We start from the raw sequence: 23,323 nt of genomic DNA on the forward strand, positions 1-23,323 counted from the left end.
GGCCAGTCGCCCTGGTGGCAGTGTGCGGGCCAGCGCGACATTGACAGCACCCACCTCACCATCTGTGCAAGAGCTGCTGCACGGAGCCTGTTCTCGGGGTGCCAGAGAAGCAGCCTCGCTCTCGGAGGGGACCGAAGGGTCCTGAGAGGTGGACAAGGTGCTGCTCCCAGAACAGAGATGGGAAGGTCGGCTCCACACTCACAGCTGGGAGCGAGCGGGCTACTGGGGCCCTGAGGACAGAGCTGCTCTTGCCCCCGCCTCCCCGCACATGGGAGCCAGCCAGCCTTCCTGCCACCTCACGGTTTGGCCTGAGAAAACCGAAGCCAAGTTTCCTTCCCTCTAACAGTTCATTCTGTTTCAAATGCAAAGTAAAGAGAAGAAGATCGTCTGGAAAAACGTAAAAGCTTTAATTTCAGATCACTTTTAATACCCGTTTCATCTGACAGTAGCTTTGAAAGCAAAAGGCAATCTTTACTGTTTGAGGTTTTTAAGCTAAATTGATGTGATTATGTCCAACATATCCAGATGCTTCTAAAAGCCAATTTTCAAAGTGACATCAACCCCCAAAATAAGAAATCCTTCCCTCCGGCTACTAACGAATCCTTAAGACACTGTGTCCACGAAGGCTGAGGCTGGTTCCTCACAGACCCACTTGCTCACAGAGGAGCCTGACCCCACTCAGCCATCCGCCCTTCGAGAGAGAGCCCAGAGCGAGGAGGGCCGGCCTCAGCCTCAGGGCAACCCCATCCTGCCAGGAGCTGCTCTGCGGCAGGCGTGCGACCCTGCCTGGGCCAACGAGGCTGGAGGGGGGTCTGCTAGCAGTGGGGTCCCAGGAAAAGGCCTCCTTGTTCCAAAGAGGAGACCCAAGAAAGAGGCCTCTCCTTCGGCCTGCGGACGTGTCGCCCAGAGCCTGCACAACCACCTACTTGGCACCGGAGAAAGGAGACAGACCATCCGGGAGAGCCCGGAGTCAGTCTAAAGGAGAAGTACCTGGTTTCTGTCCCCCTTCCTGACAACTGGCTCCTAAGACCCCTGGGGTTTCCGAAGTGAAAGGGACACCTCATGACTCCTGACAAGCCCCTTTTAACCACAGTCTCATCTGAGCTCACGAGGGGACTGCAGGAGGGGCCAGAGCAAAAACATCACACGCCTGGGGGGCCGGGACCTCCAAGTCCACCACCACCTGTGGGGGGCCGGGACCCAGGGTGGGGGCTGAGCCCCTCACCAACAGCCAATGACTTAAGCATGCAAACTCCATGAAACCCCCCAAAGTAGGGCTCAGACACCTTATGAGCTGGGGAACACACCTAGGTGCTGGGAGCAGGGGTACAGCCAGCGAGGACATGGAAGCTCTCGCTCCCGCCCCTCACCCCAGGCATCTCCTCCATCTGGCTGCTCTGACTGCAACCTTTGCAATAAACCAGTGATTGTACATAAAGCATTTTCCTGAATTCTGAGTCATTCTAGCAAATCCTCAAACGGGTGGGGGGTATGGAGGGAAATCCCGGATCTGTAGTCAGCCAGGACGAAAGCACAGGCAGCCTGAGGACCTGGGACTTGCGGCTGATCCGTGGAATGGGGGCAGCTCGTGGGACCCAGCCTTCTCCTATGGGGTCGTGTCAGGACGGAGCGTAACAACAGAGCACCCGCTGGCCTCACGGGGTTGGCAGGAAAGACCTAACACTGAGCCTGCAAGAAGTCACACAGCTGTTAGCCTCTGGGCCTCCCGCCAGGGAAGGGGACTCCTTCCTCACGGCGCAGCCCTGGGGGGAGGTCTTCCCGTTACTCATGGCCGAGGGCATCCCGACCTCTGTTCCTCTCCGGGGACCTTCCTGAGCACACAGGTCTACACGCACACAGACACCCACACGCTGCCCCCTGGGCTCCAGGTTTCACATCATCAGGAGGTCACTCGGAGCCCATGTCACAGCAAAGACAGGGTTCCCCGATCCAGGCACACATCCTTCTCGTGGCCCCCAAGCACCAGGAAGGCAAACGTGGCCTGGCACGTGGCAGGGATGACAACAACGTGCTGCCTCAGCAGAGTCATGCCACGGGGTACACTGTGGGGCACCCTGCACCTCCAGACCGACCCAGCTGTGCTCACTCAGGCCGAGGCCAAGCAACAGTGAAGCGGAGCCGCTCCCGAGCCACGCCCAGAACACGCGCAGGCACGCGCGCACACACACACGCACACACACACACACGCACACACACTCACGCTGGGCTCCGCCTTTCCAAAGCAGAGGCACCTTGCACACCCCCGGGCCGCCAGGCCTACCTGCTGGTGATGGTGTTGTTCCTCTCCTGCAAGGCCAGTTCTCGCTGCTGCAGGTCAACAATGAACCTGGAAAGGTCTTCCGGGGTCCTGTGGGATCAAGAACATGCGTCAGCATCAGCCACTCCCTGGAGGGACCTCATTCTGTGCACAGACGGCCGCCAAGGCAATGCCAGCAGCAGATGAATCACAGACCTGGGACCGGGCTCATCCTGTGCACCATTCTGGGCCAGTGCGGCACTGCGCGCACACCGCGACCCGGGTTCAAACCGCAGCCCGCCCCTGGCTACATAGTATCAGGTAGATTATTTTTACTTGACACAATTTCATTCCAGCTGTACGAACAGGTCGACAGCTAGCCGCCAGTGCCACCCTGCAGAGAAGGGGAGGTGAGATGGAGGGGGGCTCTGCACAGGTCACGTGCCCACCTCCCTGGAACCAGCAACAGGAAGAGCAGCCACAGACGCCCCCACGGACGGCACTCCGTTGTGTTCACGCAACTCCGCACTGCCCATCTTACCACACGTCCAGAGCATCGTGCTGCCACTGTCGCCACTCACAGAGGAGCAGAGACCCCAGGTGTGAAAAGCGTCTCACGATGCACTCCTCTCTGAGGAGAGCAGCACCTCCGTCCGACCCCTCAGACCCCGACTCTGGAACCAGCAGAACACGCACTAACTACACCTGTGACCGACTACAAGGACACCCGGCACAGTGGGAACAGTACCCACACAGCACACGGCACGCAAGCTGGGGGCTCCCTGGCCTGCAGGTGGCAGCTGAGCTTGAGGCCTAAGGACCAAGCACGGGGCCACACGGGGCCACGTGTAGGAGGCGTCACAGCCTCCTCCATCACTGAAGGAGCCACGGGGGCTGTGACCAAAGCTACACCCTCAAGACATGCCCTCTGTGGAATGAGAGTCTGGTCGCTACGGGCTCCGAAGGCCCTCTTCCTGGCCTCCAACGGCACCGCAGCGCCCGGCCCCCAGGCGCTCTGCCTCCCACAGCCTTGCCTCTGGACGCGGACAGAGCTCTGTGTTAGCTCACCCTGTGCTCACGATGCTCTTCCTCATGAGGTCTCAGGGCGATCAGTACCCCTGGAAGAAGGAACTTCCCATCACGGCCCCAGGCCGCCCCCCATCCCGCCTGCCCCACTCTGCATTTGCCACGGGGTCTCTCGGTGTCTGCCGTCACTAGAACAGGAGCTCCCAGCACCTGTGACCCGTCGGCAGTCCATCTGAAGCCCCGCGCGCCCCGACTGCTCACACACCTGGGCCTCTAGGGTCCACACCCTTCCCGCAGGTGCTCCCCGGCTCTCCCCATCACAGACACCCCTCCCAGCCACCTGAGAAAGAGCCCCTCACTGGGCCTACAGGAACCACTGGGCACAGGGAGACGGGGAGATTTCTCCCCAAGTTCCTCCGCAGACCCGATGATCATCTGTAAGGACCCTGTGCGAGACTGAAATCCAGCAAGGGGAGGGCTTGAGCCAGCCTTGCATGCCAGGTCCCGTTCTTCTTGGAGCTTCCTCAAGTTTTCCAACCTTGAGGAGCATAAAAATAAACCTTTTCAAGCCAAGAGGCATTTTTTCTGAAACAGTCTAAAGATATTCAAGTTGTTGCTGTTTCTCTGTGTTACTCAGTCACAGGGGTTGGCAAACAGTTACTAAATCCGTGGCACAAGTTTAATGAGAACAAATTAAGAAGACAGCGTGCACACCCACGTCTGCAGAGCCCCCTACCCCGGCCCTCGCTCCGTGGGGGAGGCAGAAGGGTGCTGCATCTTCCAGGCCAGCCACACCTGCTCAGGCCTGAGTGGTGAAAAGGGCCCACAGAGAGGACCTATCAGCAGACAGCCACCAAGTCTCCAGGGGTTCTCGGTGACCGAGGCGGCAGCTCTCATGGAGGGCAGGTCACCTGCAGTTCCCTCCAAGTAGAAGCCTTCCAGAAACCTGGAGGCCAGTTGGCAGAGACAGGTGCACGTGACTCCAATTTAGAGACAAGCTTCGTGCCCTGAGGTCCAAATTAGCCCCCAAAACCTAGGACTTAGATACAGTGGACAGCCAGACTCACTTTCACCCAGGTTCTGCAATCTCCTTTGAAGTGAAGATAATTTGAAATGAAACAACTGCGTAACGAGGGAAAAACTGGAACGGTTCAAATCAGGAGAAAAGTGAACTTAATACGCACTCTGAAATACTCCATCCCACTGACGGCGACCCGCATCCCCTGGGACCCCACGCAGGCCAGCGCACACGAGGCCACCCCACACATGCACATAAACACACGGCCGTGCCCAGGACACGGGGTCTCTGCTGCGTCAGCTCAAGGCACACACAGGCCATCAGACGCCCAGGTACCACGGGACTTCTGGACAGCCATCAAGGGGCCTGGCTCCACATTCGAATGAACCGAGCAGCAAACCGACTTTCCCGCCCCTCCCCCAGAGAGAACACCAGCCACGCAAACACGGTCCACTTGCCCGAGGAGCGGGATGTCCACAGCCTAGGTCACCTGAGTTCGTGCTGCCCCTCCCAGAGCGGGCCGAGAAGGCGGGTCGTCCCCGCACAAACCACAGCGCGCAGCCACGCAGATCCGACCGGCACGCCTGCAGGTGGGTCCTTGGCCACGGTCCCAGCCCCCCAATCCCAGGTGCCAGCATTCAGATGAACCACCCCCTCCTCTCGGAGCAGGGACGTGGGCTGCAGGGCCTGCCTCCCCCACGTGCACGGCACGACGCCCACACCCGCCCCTACTACAGTGGCCGGCAGCTGCCGGAGGGCACATCACCACCGCACAGTCTTTCCCTCGGCGGCCTGTAGAGCCCCCCACCTGTGGCTCGGAGTCCTGCTGCATCAAGACTCGGGGCCCCTGTCCGGTCACTCCTGCCAGCACTACGGCTCCGCTTCCCCCTAACAACCCAAAGCACAGAAAACTAGCAGGCAACACACACGAATTTCCCATCCGCCAGCTCATTCTCCCCTCCGAGACGGAGAAAAGGTGGGACATCGTTCAAGGAAAGAGACGGACAGGGTGCAGTCGCCATCCAGACGACTGCAAGCTGACTGGCTGGCTCGACAGGGCTCCTCTGGCTTTCTTTGCAAAACCCGAAGACCCAGGCATACTGCAGCGCGGACGCCCAACGACCCTCACGCACTCACCGCATGGGCACACAAGCCAACCCACGTAACACTGCGGGGGAAACGAGGACAAGACACAGGTGACAGTGATGTGTGACGTCTCACTGTATATAAATGAGGAATTCAAGGTCCAACTCGAAATAAGCAATGTGTTAAACTGCATGGGATTCTGCACACCCTCAGTTCTGCAGGGCTGATCAAAAAGAAAACACGTGGGGCGCCTGGGTGGCACAGCAGTTAGGCGTCTGCCTTCGGCTCAGGACGTGATCCCGGAGTTCTGGGACCGAGCCCCACATCAGGCTCCTCTGCTGGGAGCCTGCTTCTTCCTCTCCCACTCCCCCTGCTTGTGTGCCCTCTCTGCTGGCTATCTCTATCTCTGTCAAATAAATAAATAAAATCTTTAAAAAAAAAAAAAAAAGAAAAGAAAACACGTTCTGTTGGGGGACTGACGTGCATGAGGCTTTAGTTAGAAACAGTGCATTTACGGCAATGGTTCCAGAATGTTCTATGTGACAAAAAGGAGAGACAGAGAGGTGGGTGGTACAGTGTGTGGACACTCTAAAGCCAGAAGGGGCACCTGGGTGACTCAGTCAGTTAAGGGCCCAACTTTTGATGTTGGCTCAGGTCATGATCTCAGGGTCCTGGGATCGAGCCCCGTGCCGGACTCCCTGCTCTTCAGGGAGTCTGCTTCTCCCTCTCCCTCTCTCTCTGCTCTTCCCCTGGCTCATGTGTGCACACACTCTCTCTCACTCACTCAAATAAGATCTTCAAAAAAAAAAAAAAAAGCAGCAACCACGTGTGGCTAATATGTGCAAATGTGTGTTCGAGCTCTGCTTTCAACTCTTGGACACATACCCAGAAGCAGAACGGCTCGACCATCCCACCCTCGACGTTCTGAGGAACAGCCACACTGGTCTCCACAGCGATACCACAGTCATTCAGGTTTACCGAGGCTCAATAATAGAAGTGAGTAGGTTCTCACAGCCCAACGTGGGTACTATCTACCCCTGAGCCCTGAGGCCTGAGGCTGGGCAGAAGAGGCGGGCAGCTGGGGGCCACAGCGGCACAAGGCACAGGAGAACACGGGGCGCACTCAGCGGACAGGGCAATGGGACCCGTGCAGTTCCGCAGGCGGAACTATGGGGCAGGGTCGTTTGGAATGGGAAGAGCGGCCCATGTCATCGGCAGTCACTCCAGTCCACCCACCGTCACCTCATGGTCCATGGAATCGAAACCCCTGCAGGTGGGCCCAGGATCCACAAACGAATTCCCTGGTGTTTCTTAGGCACAACTCAGAACCACTGGTCATTTGCAGAAAAAGTGGGGCAATCTAAGCAGGAAAATAATCCTACAGGTGCTGCGGGGCAAGTCACCAAACAAGTTATGCCATCAAGAAAACCACCCACTGTACACTTGACAAAGGAAAAGATTCTTGGAGGTTCTCTGTCAATTTGATGGGCAAGTATTAGACTTCAGAATTTGGTCCAAATCTAAAAGAATCCCAGAAGACAAGGCCATGAGCTCCCACGACCCTTGCTTTGTGCCAGGGGCGCACACGCACGGAGCGGACAGGCTGTGTGCCCGCATCACACAGCCGGCAGCAGGTTCTTGGGCCTCAGGCTGCTTTTGTCCCACGGGGCACACACAGGATGCCACGAGAACAAGAAGGGGAGGGGAGGGGAGCAGTGTTTTGAAATGCTAACACCTGTGGGTCTTCTGACCACAAAAGTACGCACACTGAGGAAAGCAAAAGCAGAAAGCTGGATTGGCTAGACTAACAACGTGCCGTGTGGACGGCAGGGAGACACGGGGGAGAAGCAGCCAGACCCCCATCACAGCAGCAGACCCCTGCTACTGTTCACCTTCCAAAGTTTCTATCATCCGTTGTGAGAACATCTGTCAAGTTTTCCTTAAACCGTGCTTTCGAGCCGTGGAACCTGGGGCCACAGCGCTGACCCGGTGAGACCCGGGGCTGACCCGGCGAGACCGCACACCTGGCGAGGCAGCTCAAGAGCGGCTAGTGGGCCAAGCCCAAGGGCACGCCGCCCTCCCAGCCCGGCGGCCGCAGGAAAACCACCGTGGGACCCCGGCACCCACGCTCTCGCGCTGGCGTCCCAGCTGCTCACAAAGGCCGGGCTGGGCATGGGAAGCCACTCAGGCCTCCCCGGCTTCGCAGCAGGTCAGGGCCGCAGGGCTGGCTCTGCACATCGCGTGGGGGCCCAAGAGATGGCCCGCCGCTCCAGGGGCCCAGGCCCCTCTATCCTGTGACCGGAAGGATGGCGGCACAGGAGGCAGACGCGTGCGTGTGTGCACAGTGTCATATGTCACGTATGCGTGCATTTCCCATTCACACGCTCCAACTTACGTGGGTCTGGGGACTGAGCACAGAGGACAGAAGACGAGGGTCCTGGAAGGCAAGGTCGGGATGTCTGGTGTGTCTCAGGGAAAGAGGAGTGCAGGCGGCACTGCGGGGGTGCAGGTGACACGCACCGGGCGAGGAGGCGGCCCGTAGGATGGGGACGCGGATAACTGCTGTGGGACCCCCTGGTCTGCAGGCAGCAGCCCAGCCCTTCCTCCAGAAGCACCCCCTCCTCCGCCCAAAGGGCCAGGTGAGGCCGGCAGGTGCTCAGGGAAAGCGCTCGAGGACAACGTCCCCAAAACTGCACCAACAACTTCACAAATACAGGCTCAAAGAAAATACACTGACACAGGCGTGTATTTACAGAGCATGCTCTGAAAAGATTCACCCCAAATGGGCTTGGGGGCACCTCCAGGTCAGGGCCGAGACCAGTGGCGGCAATCAAAGGGATCTTTAACTTATAATAAGAATCTGTGTTACATGTCGGAGAACAAATAAAAACTAGAGACACCCCCCACTCAGTGTGCTAACAATACACAAAGAGCCGCAGGAAACGCCCAGCCGGAGTGGAGAAGCGGGAGGCTAACGGAAGATGGGGCTTGCCCATGTGTGCTCAACGCAGCGTTAGCCAGGGCGGGGGCCACGGGAGGAGAACATCTGGAAGAGGCGGCGGGGCAGGAGACACAGCGGGAGAAGCCCTGGGATCCAGGGATCCGAGAGCCGTACCCACAGCACCTGTCACCTGTCGTGAGCACCCAGCAGGAACACGGGCTGCTCCCCGGGAGCCGGGCTATCAGGAGGGTCACGGAACAGCCGCAGGCTTCAGCAGCATCAGATCAAAGACCAGAGGCCGAAGCACCTCCGACCGGCAGGACGCGTTTACTCTCCAGAAACCTCCTGGCCTGTTGTGTCGCCAGAGCGACTCAGAGACATTTACCAAGGGTGCTCTGGGGCCTAGCTCAGCGCACTCCACGAGCAGGACTCGGGCCAGGCATCATCACAGCCCAGAAACAGGACCGGGAGCGCTCAGACAGGAAGATCAGTCCATCCCCAGACTTCCACTTCCCACTCGACAAGGTGGAAGGCCTTCAGAGGGCCTCAGGAGCCTCAGCTGGGAGGTGACAGGAGAGTGACAGTTCCCACGGCAGCCCAAGCTGTGACAGCTGCTGAAAACGCTGGCTTCAGCTGCAAAGCCTTTTAACTCTGACTGGTGGGTTTCAAGGCGGAAAACGTCTCTTTGTTCGATCTGCAGCTGAATTTTGACTCCAACTCAGCTGCGCGTGGCCTAGCAGGGGCCTGGGAGAGTCACCCCGCAGGGTGACACTTGAGGAAAGGCAGCCCAGCCCAGCAGCAGCTATTCTGAGGTTCGTGCTAGCAGGTGCCAGGGCTCCTGTCGAAGCCCCAAGTGCCAGTTTCGTGAGATCCAGGACTCCAACTTCTAAGAGGAAGCTCCGGCTCACCTCCAGGGAGCCATTCTCCCCAAGAACAAAGGCCACAGGGCCCAGGCTCCTGGGAGTGGCTTCGGCCGGGCAGGGGGCCTTACAACAAGGGGACAAATGCCCTGCACAAAGTATGTAGAACCAGGACTAGAAAACGCTGCACAGCAAAACTTGGCTTAAACCCAGATGGAGTACAGACGTTCACAACTACAAAGCCACAGAGGCAACGGGAGGTCCCATTAAATCAGGTTTTTCTTGATAACAGGGCACAGCTATGAGGGGAGGTGGGGCTGGGGTCGGAAGGGAACATGTCACTAAGCGCTGAGTTAAGACAAAACCTGGTATGCGTCCCAGGATGAGGAGAGCAGCTACTGTTTTCCTCAAGAAAAGGATGAATTCCCTATGACCTGGACGTGGACCAGGTTCTGACCAGGTCCCCTCCGTGGCTGTTCCTGCCGCACCCGGCCCTGGGGCTATGGAGCTAGAGATCAGACACTCCAGAGAAAGTGACCACTGATGGTCACGAGGCCACAGGCACCCGCGAAGGTCACCTGTCCCTCTCCCCACGTGACATGTTGGCCACAGCAACTACCCACATTGGATAGCGGCCATCCATACATCTTCTAAAGCTGCCTGTTTTCTCACATAAACAGAGAACAAGTGGCTCTTTCCCCATGGAGAGCAGCAGGCCAGTTAAGAGACGGAGTCTCTGCACGCACCCAAAGGTCCACAGGGCAGCACATGACCCAGCAGACCCCGTCACACTGTCTGCCTGACAAACTACTGCCCATCAGCAACCCTCCCTTAGGCCCCCTCTGCCCACGGGGAACACCCTAGAGGGGTCTGCATGTCCCGTCCCCTGCTCAGCGGAGCCTCAGCCCCCTCCTCACTGTCCTCTGCCAGGAGCACACCTCTCTGCAGTCCAGCCCACCCGTGCTCTCCCACCCCTCCAGGCAGCAGCTGCCTGCGAACCTCTGCACTGACACCCTGCGGTCCTCTCTGTCCTCCCAGGACACCCACTCCTTCTCCAGCTCCCTCACTGGCTTGCCTCTTCCTGCTGGATGCCTCTCACCCCCGCCCTTAACTCGCCTCGTCTTCCCCACCCCCTCGCCCCAGGCCGGAGTTGCCCAGCTGCCTCCTGGGCAGCTTCTGAGTGGACAGCACCTTCCTGCTCCTCCTACCCCGTCCCTCTCTGGTTTCTCCACCCGGCCAGCCGCCATGACGAGCCCCGTGGTCCCGGGGGCCTTCTTCCAGGCCACTTCCACTCGGCCGGTGCAGCATCAGCACAAATCCAGACACAACCGCTCGTCCCAGGGGCCTCGTGGCCCGTGCCCTGCATCTCATACTTGCCTCCAAGCATCAACTCGACAGCCAGCAAACATAGCAAGCACTTTAAAATTTAAGCGAGGTCCCGTGCCTCATGTCCAACTGTGCAGCGCATTCCCTCCACAACGCCAGGGTGACACCAAAGTTGCCACCAGAGCTTACGAAGCTGGCACGGCCCAGCCTCCCACGTGCCCACCCCAGGGCCTCTGCACGTCCCACTTCCAGCAGCCTCCTCCCCCAGGTGTCTGCACAGCATACCCCTCATCAGCTCTCTCGGGTCTCTGCTCAAATGTCTCCTTTGGGCCTGCCCCCACCACCCTGTTCAAATCTGCAGCCGCAGCCCCAGACTTCTGTCCCCTTGCCCCACACCCGCTCCTTCAGAGAGCACATCAGCATCCAAGATGCCACAGGTTTTACCCACTTACCTACTTGTTCTGCTTCAACTAGAATGCAAGCTCCAGGCGAGAAAGACACTGTTGGCTATTTTGCTTTGTTTTTTACGCTGGCCATGAACCTCAAACAGCATTGGGCACAGGGCAATAGGCTTGCAATAAATATCAGTTGAATGAATGATAAACCACATTATCTTTGCAGAACAATAACTAAGGAACGAAACTGTATCCAACCAGAGCTGGAATTCAGACCACAGGATCGGAAGTTTAGAATTACTTGTTAAATAAATCACAGCCTAGCCCTACAATGGAATCTGTTTAAAAGGGAAAAGAAGAATCTTTTTATATGTTAATGTGGGAAGGTCTGGAAAATGCTCTGCTAGAGAAAAAAACATAAGCAGAAGGCAAGCACTAGGCCACCTTTGTATGAAAGAAACAGGACATACACACATACACAAGTATGGCTGAGCTGGCTGACAGATGCGTAAGAAATGTCTAGAAGGACAAATAAGACAAAAACAGTGGCTTCCCATAGGACAGAAAGAAAACTGGGAAATGTTACACTATTCAGTAAACAATCGTGAAGCTTAGCACTGTAAACTTATGTTGCGGAATTAGATCTTTCCCGTAAGAAGTTAACCTACCAAAGTCTGGTCATGGCTGTTCATGACGGAAAATCGCGGGCTGTCCATCAACTGTGTTCGGCTACGTGTACCAGGAAGACTGACCTGCATGCCAAGCATGACAGACAGATACCAGCAGAAGGCTTCCCACGTAAAAGCACCGGGACCGGTCACTGACCTCACACATGGGTGTCGCAAATGCAGTAACTGGTACAAAGGCACAAGCCCCCCAGCAGGCTGCAGACTTCTTCAAATGTGGGTCTCCTGAGTCCACCGTACACTTCTTACAGACACCACCAACCATCACCCACGATCTCGGCTTTGTTTCCTGAGTACGGATGTCTGCAGCCTTCCTAGGCCTTCCGACCCATCCCGCCGATCTCTCCATCAGTCGCTGCATTCAGCTGCCATGTGCTAGCAGTTCTCCTGTGAGGCTTTCCGAAGCGTTCAACGGTGTTTTCATGGAAACACGGCTTCCCTCCCACATTTGTACGTCATCAGCCCCCACGACACTGAACGAAGGAATTAGTCATGTGGGCTCCAGCAGAGACAGGAGCACCTCGGGCCCAGCGAGCGCCCGCATGGCCCAGGCTCGCAAAGGCCGGCAAGTTCCAGAAGGATGGCCACGAAGCACGGGGGCAGCAGCGCGGGCAACAGCAGGACTCCTTCCAGGCTTCAAAGGGACTGCTGTTCTTCGCGATTTGAGAGCGGAGACACAGGGGACCACCCGTGTTCCTTAAAGATGTGCTTTTCCACTTATAAAACATTTCAAACGTTTACAAAATGAAGACGAGCCAGTGTCCCGAGACCCTGCTGTGTTTCAGAGACAGGAGCGAGGCAAGTTCACTGAAGGACAGAATCAGAGTCCATACAGCCACCCTGCGGGGGTGGCAGGAAGGGAAGAACGAGGGGGGGACGTCAAGAAGGGCCAGGACCCACCATAACAGGCCGTGGCTTGCCGGCGGCACACGTGCCCGCGGGTCCCTCCACAGGAACGAGCCTGGGGCTGGAATCCCAGCAGCTGCAGTCCGACCTCCCCTCTGTGAGGCCTGCGGCAGGAGACTCGGTCAGGGAGGTCAGGCCCGTTGGGGTTGAGAGCCCCCTCCTTAAGGGACTTCAGCACGAACACAGACTCCCCTGCATGGAGACCGTCCACGGGAACAGCCACAAGGACAGCAAACTCCTGGCCAGAGTCAGCAGTGGCCACCCGACCGCGCCAGGCGAGGCACCAGATGCTGCCGTCCACCCGCCAGCAACCGGCCTAACCGCTTCACGGAAATGAGTGACACGCGTCCCCAGACACATGTAAATAAAATGAAGAAATTTCAAGCCTACGGTTGCTGCCTTCAAATTCCTTCCCCCAGCTCAGGCAGGATTAAAAGGACTTCAAAGCAGCCCGGGTCCCAATTAAGCCAATGTGACCACCCCAGGGATGCTAGAATATTCCTCTACTAACAAGAGGCACTCTTTGAACTGTCGGAGCTAAAAAAAGCTCTCAGAACGTTTCAAACAAACGCCACAATTTTCTCTCCCTATTCCCTCAGTCTCTGGAAAACTTGATCTTCTGAACACTTTAAACATTCAGAAAGGTGGCTACGCAGTGGCCCCAAAGACCACTTCACCAGGAGCTCGAACAGGGGCAGCAAGCGGGGGGCTCAGGCACAGCTGGACACGGGAGGGCACGTCCATCCTATACGTGAGCACTGTGGGCGGTCTCGCGGGCTGCACACCCGACCAGTGTGCTTCGTGGGGCGCTCCCCCTGACACCAGGAAGGTCGGACGTGGTGGGAGGCCGGGCTGGCAGCAGGGGAGCAGTCGCAGCTCACGCAGCCAGGTGTGCTGCCACGGGCAGACAGAAGGTGCACACGGAAGGGACAGTAGGCGTGTGAGCCGAAGGGGACATCACACACATCTCCCCCCGGCCCAGTCCACACACACCATGACTCAGACCTGCTAGGCCGCCGCTTCTATCTACTCCTGGCCGTGACCCCGCCGTTCAAGCACTACAAAACCCGCACAACAAATTCAGCACCCCACCCCACCCCGGCCCTCCCACCGTGCCGGCAAGGATTTCTTTCAGCAGAGAGGCGGTGGATAGCAGAGCAAAGAAGGGAGAGTTAAAGACCAGGTCAGCTGCCTTGCAGGCGACAATCAAAGGCAACACAGGAACAAAGGACACTCCAAAACGAGAGCCCGCACCAGGAAGATGCCCTCTGAACCTGCCGAGCAACACAGGAGAGAGGGTCTCGGAACTGTGGGGAAGCAGCAGGCCTGCTGGTGGCCCAGGCTCAGGCAGCGGTCCCAGGACGGGCCTCAGATGGCCGTGCGACTCCAGGCAGGTTACTGTACCTTTCTGAACATGGGTCTACCCATCCTCAGGTGAGGAAGGGACTTGGAGAACAGGACCTGTCCTGATCTAGGATTCTGTTTCCAAAAACAAAAGTGGCCTAAGGATCTGCTCACTGTGATGACAGGAACAAGGTGGAGAACAACCCCAGTGAGGGCGTGTGGCCCCACGGCCGAGCTCAAGACCCTGGGTTTTACCCTCAGTGTGGTCACAAGCCACCGGGGACCAGAGCAGGAGAAGCAGACAGTTCTACGTGTCCATTTGTGTTAAAGAGAGAAGGGTACCAGAAGTTTATCCTGCTGTTCGTAACAAGAACCAGAAATGACCCAAATCCCCCACCGGCAGGGAAATGCCGGCAGCACCACACAGGGCGGCTGGGCAGCCATCGATCGGGTGCTGCGGAGGGAGGGCTCTCAGCAAGCCACACGAGGATACGGGACACAAAGGGAAGGCTGTAGGCCACACACATAGGACCACCCAGTCTGTATATCGACACTGGAAATCTAGGGAGATGAACAGGACTCCCTCGAGAGTGGTTACCTCCTAGTGCTGGGACGGTGAGGAACTGGTTTCTATCTACACGCATTTCACTGCTTTGTAAAGGACGTTACTGGTGACACACAATTAAGAACAAAGTTCTACGGCCACCTTGTTCTACTTTATTGTCAAGAAAAACACATATTTACGGACATGAATTGTTATTTATCTGGAAAAAATGTCATCTCCTTACTCACAGCGCTAAGAACACACACGTTCCCGCGGCAGGCACCCACCTGTACTCACGGTAGCCCAGCATGGGCTGGGCACCACGACCCGCAACAGGACAGACCTTCACGGCACAAGAACACGGAACAAGCAGCAGCTGGTATGGGAGCCATACTGGGGAGCAGGTGAGAGTTTGGGGTGCACACAGGCTCGCAGAAGGCTCCGTGAGAAGACCGGTTTCTGACAAAGCCTAAGCGATAAGCTAGCGTCCTCCCAGAGAAGAGGGTGTGGGGCTCTGTCACTCGGGCCACGACTCCCTGACCTCATGGGATCCAGCTGCCGCCAGGAGCAGCTCGTTCCAGCCACAGGGAGAGGCCACGGAGGGAAACCGGGGCCAGCTTCATGGGCGTCACAAAGGCGTCACTGGGTGAACAAAGCCAGCCTGGATGTCCTGTCCCCAAGCAGCATCTGAGGGACTGCAGCCACCAGGCACCCTGACCACCTACAGAATCCTGCAGGGGCAGTCACTGGCACCCGGGGCAGCCCAGGAAGGGCCACAGAGGCAGAGAAGGCACAGAGGCAGCGCCCAGGGCCAACGGGCACCTGTCGGGCGAGCTTGGTTGCAAGAGCAGCAGGCATAGTGCTCAGAGCTTCATGGAGAGAGAGCCCTTGGGAGGCTGCAGCAAAGAAGGCTCTAGAAAAGGCCAAAGTGGGCGCTGATGAGGTTTTAACCACGTAACAGCGGTGCTGGAGTGACCAGGGAAGTGCTCTAGAGACGGACAGCAAGTAGGGAGGCAGCAACGGACGACAACAACCAGGGGTCCAGGCTGGGTGCAGAGCAGACAGGGTGTCATTCCCAAAGGTAGGGAGTGGGGAGTGGGGCCAGGTGCTTGGGGCGGAGAGGCAGAAACGCAGGTGGCAGGCGGGCTGCCCCAGGGCAGTCCACTCGCAACAATCCCAAGGCCTCGGCTGGAACAGACATCTGGCCGACACAGGCAGGATCGAACGCTGTGTCAAAAGGGTCCGGTTTTCCAGGCTGCTGCAGCTGGAGGCTGAAGCCGAGGGCCGGCCCAATCCCAACATGAAGCTGAGGGGCGGCGGTGGCACACAGCACCGAGCTGGCCCTCCTAGGTCACCACCCCACCGTACAGGTCCCAGCACGGTGACGGAGGCCAAATGGTCGCCTGAGGCCACAACCGCAGGACGCAGCCCCGGGACTAGCTGCAAGGCCTGTCTGCGTCCAGCGAAGCCAGAACCACACACCCGCAAACGTACCACAGCGTCACACCCGGAGCAGCAGCTGGTGGCAGGTGTGGTCCACGCGGGGCCACGGAAACCACCGCAGAGCAGCGGGGCCAGGGGCCCGCTGCTGAGGAGTGACTCAGCCCTCCCGCCTCCCCCGGTGTCCCCACCAAGAGCAGGTCCATGGAAGAGGCCACAAACGGGAGTCCCCAAGACACTAGTAGAGGCCACATGTGTGACAAACAGGGCATGTGACCAGGAACCTTCAGCAGGCAGGTTCCTGAGGCAGCGCCCCATACAAACCAGTCTTTTTCAAACCAAAAAAAAGAAGTCTTTCTGCAAGGGACCGCGTCCTGTGACCATAAGTGGCCCTCCAACAGAAGGTAAGGCCAAAGTGACTCTTTCAAGAGGACACAAACACCACCCCCCGGCCTCCCACCTCCCCCGCACAGACACTGGCTGGGCCAGGGTCCCAGGACACTCCGGGGTTGGAAATTCCAGCACTGCGGCACTCGCCACATCACAGAACCACGGATCGCACGGAAGCAGAGCGGCACCAATCGTGTGGGTGCCTCCCACGCCGCCAGCAGAAAGGATGGGCGATGTCACTGACGGCCCTTCCCAGATGGGACAGCAGAGTCTGCACACGGCGCATCGGGAGCTCGGAGCAGGTCCTACCTCCTGACCGAGGCGGCTTCTCTCAGCACATCCTAGGCCCTGAAGCAGGGAACAGACATGGAGGTGCCAGCTCCCGCCGCCTTCTTCCAGGACAGTCCCAGACGCCAGTCAGCCCGCCAGCCGCGCAGGGTGACGATGATGGATAGGTGCCTGCAGGAAGACGCATCGTGGGCCCTGGGCTCTGTCTCTCGAATGCCTACAGGCCCCGGAGTGAGGACATGGCTGCGTCCCATATCCTGAGCAAGGAGCCCACACACACCCGGCGATCCCAGGGGCGGATTCTCGGGCATGACAGCATTTCCCCTTGCTGTCCCAACACCCTGGTCCTGCACCTGGCTTCACATCCTGCTCGCCTGCCCACCTGCCCGCCGGCTCATCCTCAGGGGAACCTCTTCTCCCGTTTATCATGCTTACAGCAGTTATACAAAGTATAAATAATCACACTCGAAGATTTGTTATGAAAATTCGCAAACCTTTGCCCCTTCCACTCTGTCTCCTGCAGCAAACACTCGGAATTATGTGAGTCAGTATATTCCCCAGGCAACATGCTTATATTGCTACCTCGCTGGGTTTCTCCCATCTGGGGCATGACCTACAACTTCCCGTGATGGACCCTGACGATCCAGCCTGCACACGCATCTGGCACACACTCCCTCCCTCCCGGGACACCAGCAATGACTCCCAGGTCCCGCCTCATCGACAGTCAGTAGTGAACCCCAGACGACAGGTCAACGTCGTTCACACCACGGCCATGTAGGACACCGCGCCCTGCCCATTTCCCATGCTGCTTTGTGTTTTCCCTCACTTGCTCAGTGTTCAGGGCACTTATGTCTAATCTCACCCTAGGCTCTCTGAACCCACATCCCCTTCCCAGGCATCCAGAGGCAGACGGCGGCGCATCAACCCCTGTGGGAAGCACCTCTCCCAGACCCTCCTCCCTGTGCAGCCTTCTTCACACCTCCGGCTCCCCCCAGCTCCAGCCACCAGTGTCCCTGGGCCCCACACCCAAATCCTCACTTTCTCCTTGTCTTCTAATAGAACACATCCTCCAGCAGCTTTTCTGGAAAGGGATGTGACAGGATACAGTTTCGGAAACTCTGCAAATCCCAAAATACCTTTCGTCTGCCCCCGCACTGGACTGTCAGTTTGAGTGGGAATAGAATTCCAGGAGGAAAACTATTTTCCTGCCAAGTCCAGAACGCACGCACGCTGCCAGATTCCAATGTCACTGTTGGGAGCCCAAAGCCATTCTGAGCCCCGATCTGTAGGTAATGTACTTCCATCCTGCGGAAGGCCGGCGGGATGACCTCTCAGTCCGAACTCTCCAGCGACGGCGCACCAGCACCCCCGGGCCGGCCACCGCTCTAACCACTCCTTGCATCCGAATATGGTCCACAAGCCCCAGCCCTCGGTATGTTCTTCTCGCTGGCTCTTGTCCCTTTGTTCTTCCTGGGACATTTCCTCAACTTTTCCAAGCCTTGGAGTGACTCTTTTTCACTCCCACGGTTCTGATTCCCCACAGCTGCTCCTGTTCACTGCGTGCTCTTCCCACAGAGCCTTTCCTTCTTGCAGGTTAAAGCGTCCACTCTCCTTGGAGAACGTCTGCGAGAAGCCTTCTCTTTGCACGGTCTACATTTCCTCCCAGTTGCTCTGACCCACGAGCTATTCTGGTCTCCGTCTTTCGGGCTGGAGCCTCTGCTCAGATGCCGTGTGAGTTGGGAGAGGGGCTGGGATACACGGGCTCCAGGGCCTTCCTGCCTCAGAACCAGGGGGCGTCAAGGCCAGCGCCCTGGATCCCACTCTCTGGGAGGCACCCCACCCTCAAAAATAGGCCCTGGCTGGGTATCCACACATCGACGCCTTCCGTGTGCCGCACTGAGGGCGGGCAGCTGACCCCACTGCCCTGAGGTGGAGGATGGGGGCTCTGTCGGCCTCGAAAGTCACTGCCGCTCCAGGGATGGGACATGCAGCTGCCGTACGTCCCAGAAACGCAGGGGCATACATCCAGCGGGCTTGGCTCCCACCGCTGCCCGGCTGACACTCTGTTCCTTCTCAGGTGGGCTGCGTCCAGCGACAACTCTGCAACACTCGTCCCGCCTCCCGACGCAGTGCCGTCACTTCCTTCCACCTTGTCCCCACTCTCGGGAGCTCTGCCTTTCACACGGTCTTTGCTGTGACGGCATCGGCCTCGGAAGGGGACAAGCAGATAGCATCCATCTACCTCCTTGCACAGTCGCCGCTCTCCACACCCCAGCCCGTGCAGCTGCCAGTCAGTCAGCCGCGTGCCTCAGGCTGGTGCAATGGTGGCCCAGGTATGGCGCAGCCGGAGCCCAGAGCCCAGGGGTGCTGCCCGGGAGGAGCTGGGCCATCGGCAGCTGTCAGCCCTGGCTGTGTCCACAGTCACCTGGAAGGCTGGGTCCGCATCCAGAGTAAACCCAAAGGAGGGAAAACAGAGGAAATAAAGAGGAAAAACAGATGAAATAGAAGAAAATACCATGAAATCAACAAAGTCAAAACTAGTTATTTAAAAGGCTGATCAAGTGGATAAACATCTAAAGATACTGAGGAGACAAAAGAGAAAGAAGGCACAACATCGAGAAGGAAGGACAAGCATCATCACTACAGGTCCTGCACACTCTGTGAACATTAGCCCAGAATTCGACCCTCCAGCTCCATCCGTGCGGTCACAAAGCACAAGATTTCCTCCTCTTCGCGGCTGAGGAACGTCCTGCTGTATCAGCTGTCTGTCAGCGGGCACAGTCCAGCTACTGTAAACACCCAGAGTGGGGTCACAGAGTCTTAAACACAGAGAACTGGGGGCTGCCACCGTGGAGGTGGGTGGGGGGCACCGCGCCTGGTACCGGGCAGTGACGAGGCGGCGCTAACTGCTCCAGGGTCAGCAGTGACCGGAACTGCTCAGGAGCCACAGCGGCACCTCTTCCCCGTGAGGCCAGCACCTTCCAGGCCGCAGCTCCCAGACGTGACCACAGAGTTTCTCAAAACTAAAGATGGTGGGGCTCCATTCCAGACTTGCGGAATGTCTTCATTGGGTGGTCTCTGGTACATTCCCAGAAACTTCTGTCACCGAAAGGAGGTTCTCTCTCTGTAACCATCATGCTCACCCATTTCAATGAGTCAGATGCTAATACCCACTGACTTCTTCGAAAACAGGATTAATCAGTATCCTGACAGAGATCTCGTCTCATTTTTGAACACTGCCTTTTCATCTCTGCCACGGAAACAATCCAAGGTCTCCTCCGTGGCACTATTCCTACTTACAATAACCTCATCAGATGTTTCCAGTGAAAACGACCAGTAGTGACTTAGCCAGAGTCATGAAGCCTCTGTCCTCCGTGGACAGTTCTGTCCTGCCCTGAGGCCTGCCTGAGCTCTCGCTGCAGCCCAGACCAGAGCTCGCGTCTCCCACAGAGGAGGACAGCTCGGGCTCACGGAGAAGGAGCGAGCCAGGCAGCCTCACCCCCAGCCCCTCCGCACACAGACACAGGGTACAGGCCATGAGGTGACATCTTCCGACACATCAGTAAACGGAGTCAGGATTTCCTCATTTTCCCTCAAGAGCAGATGATTCCAGACCTCGGCTAACCCAAAATGTCACAGGGTAAGAACTACTTACACAGAACTAATGAACTAAAGAGGGATGCTTCATCGAGGTTATCTGTGGACGTTGGCTGAAAGCTGTGCTTTCTCGGTACTTAGGGAAGGTACTTCCTTTGTAAGTAGAAAGACCGAAAACAACTTAGTGAACTTGGCTCTGACAAGAAATGAAATGTGCAAATGCTATCCGACCCCACTGCCCTCCCAGATTCGGGAACTGTGAGTCTTCTTACTTCTCCCGGCAGTACGAGCATTCCGTTCTACGAGAGCACCTCTGCTTGTCTACGAGCAGAGAACCGCACGGGCAGACGACCAGCGCCCTGCCCGGAGCGTCTCTATCTGGCGACGGCGATCAGACAGCAGAAGGTGGCAAACCGCTGGTCAGGGTCAGAGGATGACTGCACCTCGACAGGCAATGCCAATAAGCCCCAGGAACACAGCCCAGTCCCCGGCTTACAGGTCGTAAGGCCACTCCCAAGAATGCCAGGAAACGCAGGATATCTGCGGGGGGTCTCAAGAAAAGAGTTTCCTTCAATTTATAAGTATGGCAGGTGAAATCTGGTGGAGAGAATTTCCTAGGCTCGGTTTCCCAGCCTGCAGAAAGCCTGTAAATGTCCCATCTGAGATTTCTTATCTAAGTTTCCGCAGAAGTTAACTTCGTGCCCATTACAACCGCATGGCTCTAGGGCTTTGCAAGGCCAGAGAGAAGGCCTCCATGTAGTACTAATACTCTGAGTATACTCTGTAATATGAGTATTAGCATAACCCACATCAACTATCAGGTCAAACCTACTGACACCAGCCCGGAAGAATCTGTTTTCTTTGAGACTGCTAGCAACACAAAGAGAGAGGCAAACCTTTACTGAGAAAAGGGAAAAAGGGAACTTGGTATCCGGTCTCACTACCCCTCGAGGCTTTTTCTCACTCCCGTCATCTCTGAGCTACAGTACAAACTGGTAAGTGGAAGAAAACTGACAGTAACACAAATACCATCCCCAGAAACCCGCCATGTCTCCTGTGAACACGGCTGCTTCCTGCCCTGTGGACACTGACAGCTCCCCGGGTCTGGCTTCCTTGTGCCAATTAATCCCTGTTTCCTATCACTGAAGCTTCAAAACACAGACACAGCAACACGAACAGCGTGCCCTTTACAGAGTGGGGGACGCAGAGCAGCATGCGACGGCGCCGTCCACCCCCGCCGCCCGGCTCCCGGCACTGGAACCTCTCCGCTGTTCTTGAATACGCACTGCGACCACCGCTGAGGTCGTTCGTTTGCCAAACGTGCTGTACTGAGATTTCCCCTTTGAAAACAAATAGATGGTACTTTAAATTCTCCTTTGGACCAGTTTCGAGACCTTACTGATTCCTCCTTTCATTAACACTTGACACCTCTAGACGAGTAAATACAACCTACAAGATCCTGTATTCAAAGTTACCAAACACTGCTACGGAACATGAAATGAGTGGGGAGATACACCACGAACTACAAGGGTCAATATCGTTCGACATCAATTCTTCCCAAATTGATCCACAAACTCACGCAAACTCAGTAAAAAAAATCACAACAGCGTTTGTTGCAGATACTAATGACCCACCTCCAAAACGAGCACCGAGAAGCAGGAGAAAGGTTAACGGCCAACAATGCTGAGAAAGGAAGACAGGGGCGCCTGGGTGGCTCAGTCGGTTAAGCACCTGATTCTTCAGCTCAGCTCAGCTCTTGATCTCAGGGTTGTGAGTTCAAGCCCCACACTGGGCTCCATGCTGGGCATGGAGCTGACTTTAAAAAAAAAAAAAAAGAAAGAAAAGAAAAAAGAAAACAAGTGTAGGGGACCTGCACTGCTCCACTTCAAGACTTAGCACAGAGCCACAGCGACCAAGAACGGACCAGACACCGACGGCCGCGGGCACGGCCCCTTTCTCTGGTCACAGGAACAACGGTACAGGAAAAGGAGTGACTTCTCCAAAACCAGTGTTCCACCTGATCAAAGCAGGGGTTAAAAAAACAGAACCCTGGCTCTAGCCGCAGGCTACAATGAGATGGATCGCACAGCCGCACATAAAAGATTAGAACAGAAAGCTTCTAGGAAGAAACACAGGAAAGTTAATTTTCAGGCACGAAGTGGCAGAACGCTCCTTAAAGCACAAAAACCACGCCCCATCAAGGGAAAAAACTGATAAACTGGATTTCATCGAAATCGAAAACGCCATCAAGCGTATTTCAGGGACGTCAGAGACGTAATGGCCATGGTCGTCTATGACCAACTATTTCCAAACGAGAGGGGCCTGACGAGGTTCTGCCACGAGAGTCCCGCGACTGACCAGGAAAGCGGGGTGTCCACGTGGCAACGCACGACAGGAAGGCGATGAGAGACCAGACTACATCTCAGGGTGACCATCCTCACGAGACTGTGCAGAGCCAGCGTGAGGAGACACCCGATGTCTGAAATGCTGAACTCAGCCCTCGGCCCTGAAAGCCGTGTGTGTATCTGTGCGTCCGTCTGTCTGCTAGCGTTTTCTGTACACAAACCATGCGTCCTGCGCAGGGAGTCCCTCACGTCCCTTCCCAGACGTGTGCCTTTCGTGTCCCCTCCTCGAGGCGCTGACGGGGGCGTGGTGCTGAGAAGGTGCGAGCTGTGCTCTCTCTGCTCTCCCTCCTCCCTTCCTCTCCGCTCCTCCCAGCGGACAGCCACCACTGACCTGTCTTCCCGTGCGGACCCTCCCTTCCGTGTGCTCAGACTCACGGCTAGGCTTCTCTAAGGCATTTTCCCTTCAGTTGTGGTACTTTTCAACTGCAGAATTTCTACTTTGTCCTTTCTTATAATTTCTGTATATTAATATTCCCTATTTTTATTGATTATTCTCCCTGTGTTTGAGAGACACTTTGCTTCTTTGCGTGTCTCCTAACTACAGAGAACAGGACATTTCAAATGCTATCACGCGGCAACTCTGGGCACCACAATCCCTACCCACTGGGGGTTGCTGCTGGCTGCTGTGTTTATGTGTCCGTGACTTTGCTGAACTACTCCTGTCACGTCTGTCCCTTTGTTGTGTGCGGCACTGAAGTCTGCTCAGCTTGGCCACGGGAAACACAAATGTACATCAGTGAGCCGGCGCTCTATACCCCCAAAGACAGCCACGGTCACAGAGACAGGCAGGTACACGCGCTGGGGAGGAAGTGAA

The 23,323-nt window shown here is 56.8% G+C and overlaps 1 protein-coding gene across 1 annotated transcript in view; it reads right to left on the bottom strand.

Annotated features, from left to right (window-relative positions):
• Positions 1-23,323, bottom strand: part of MAD1L1 (mitotic arrest deficient 1 like 1) — a 346,750-nt gene that overhangs the window by 282,296 nt on the left and 41,131 nt on the right. Inside the window, exon 10 of the mRNA XM_040634676.1 lies at positions 2,282-2,368. Within this exon, the coding sequence (XP_040490610.1) occupies positions 2,282-2,368 (87 nt within the window). The remainder of the gene's footprint in view (positions 1-2,281; positions 2,369-23,323) is intronic.

Source organism: Ursus maritimus, unplaced genomic scaffold, assembly GCF_017311325.1.
Source record: "Ursus maritimus isolate PB19 unplaced genomic scaffold, ASM1731132v1 scaffold_2, whole genome shotgun sequence".
In the NCBI taxonomy this organism is placed as follows: Eukaryota; Metazoa; Chordata; class Mammalia; order Carnivora; family Ursidae; genus Ursus; species Ursus maritimus.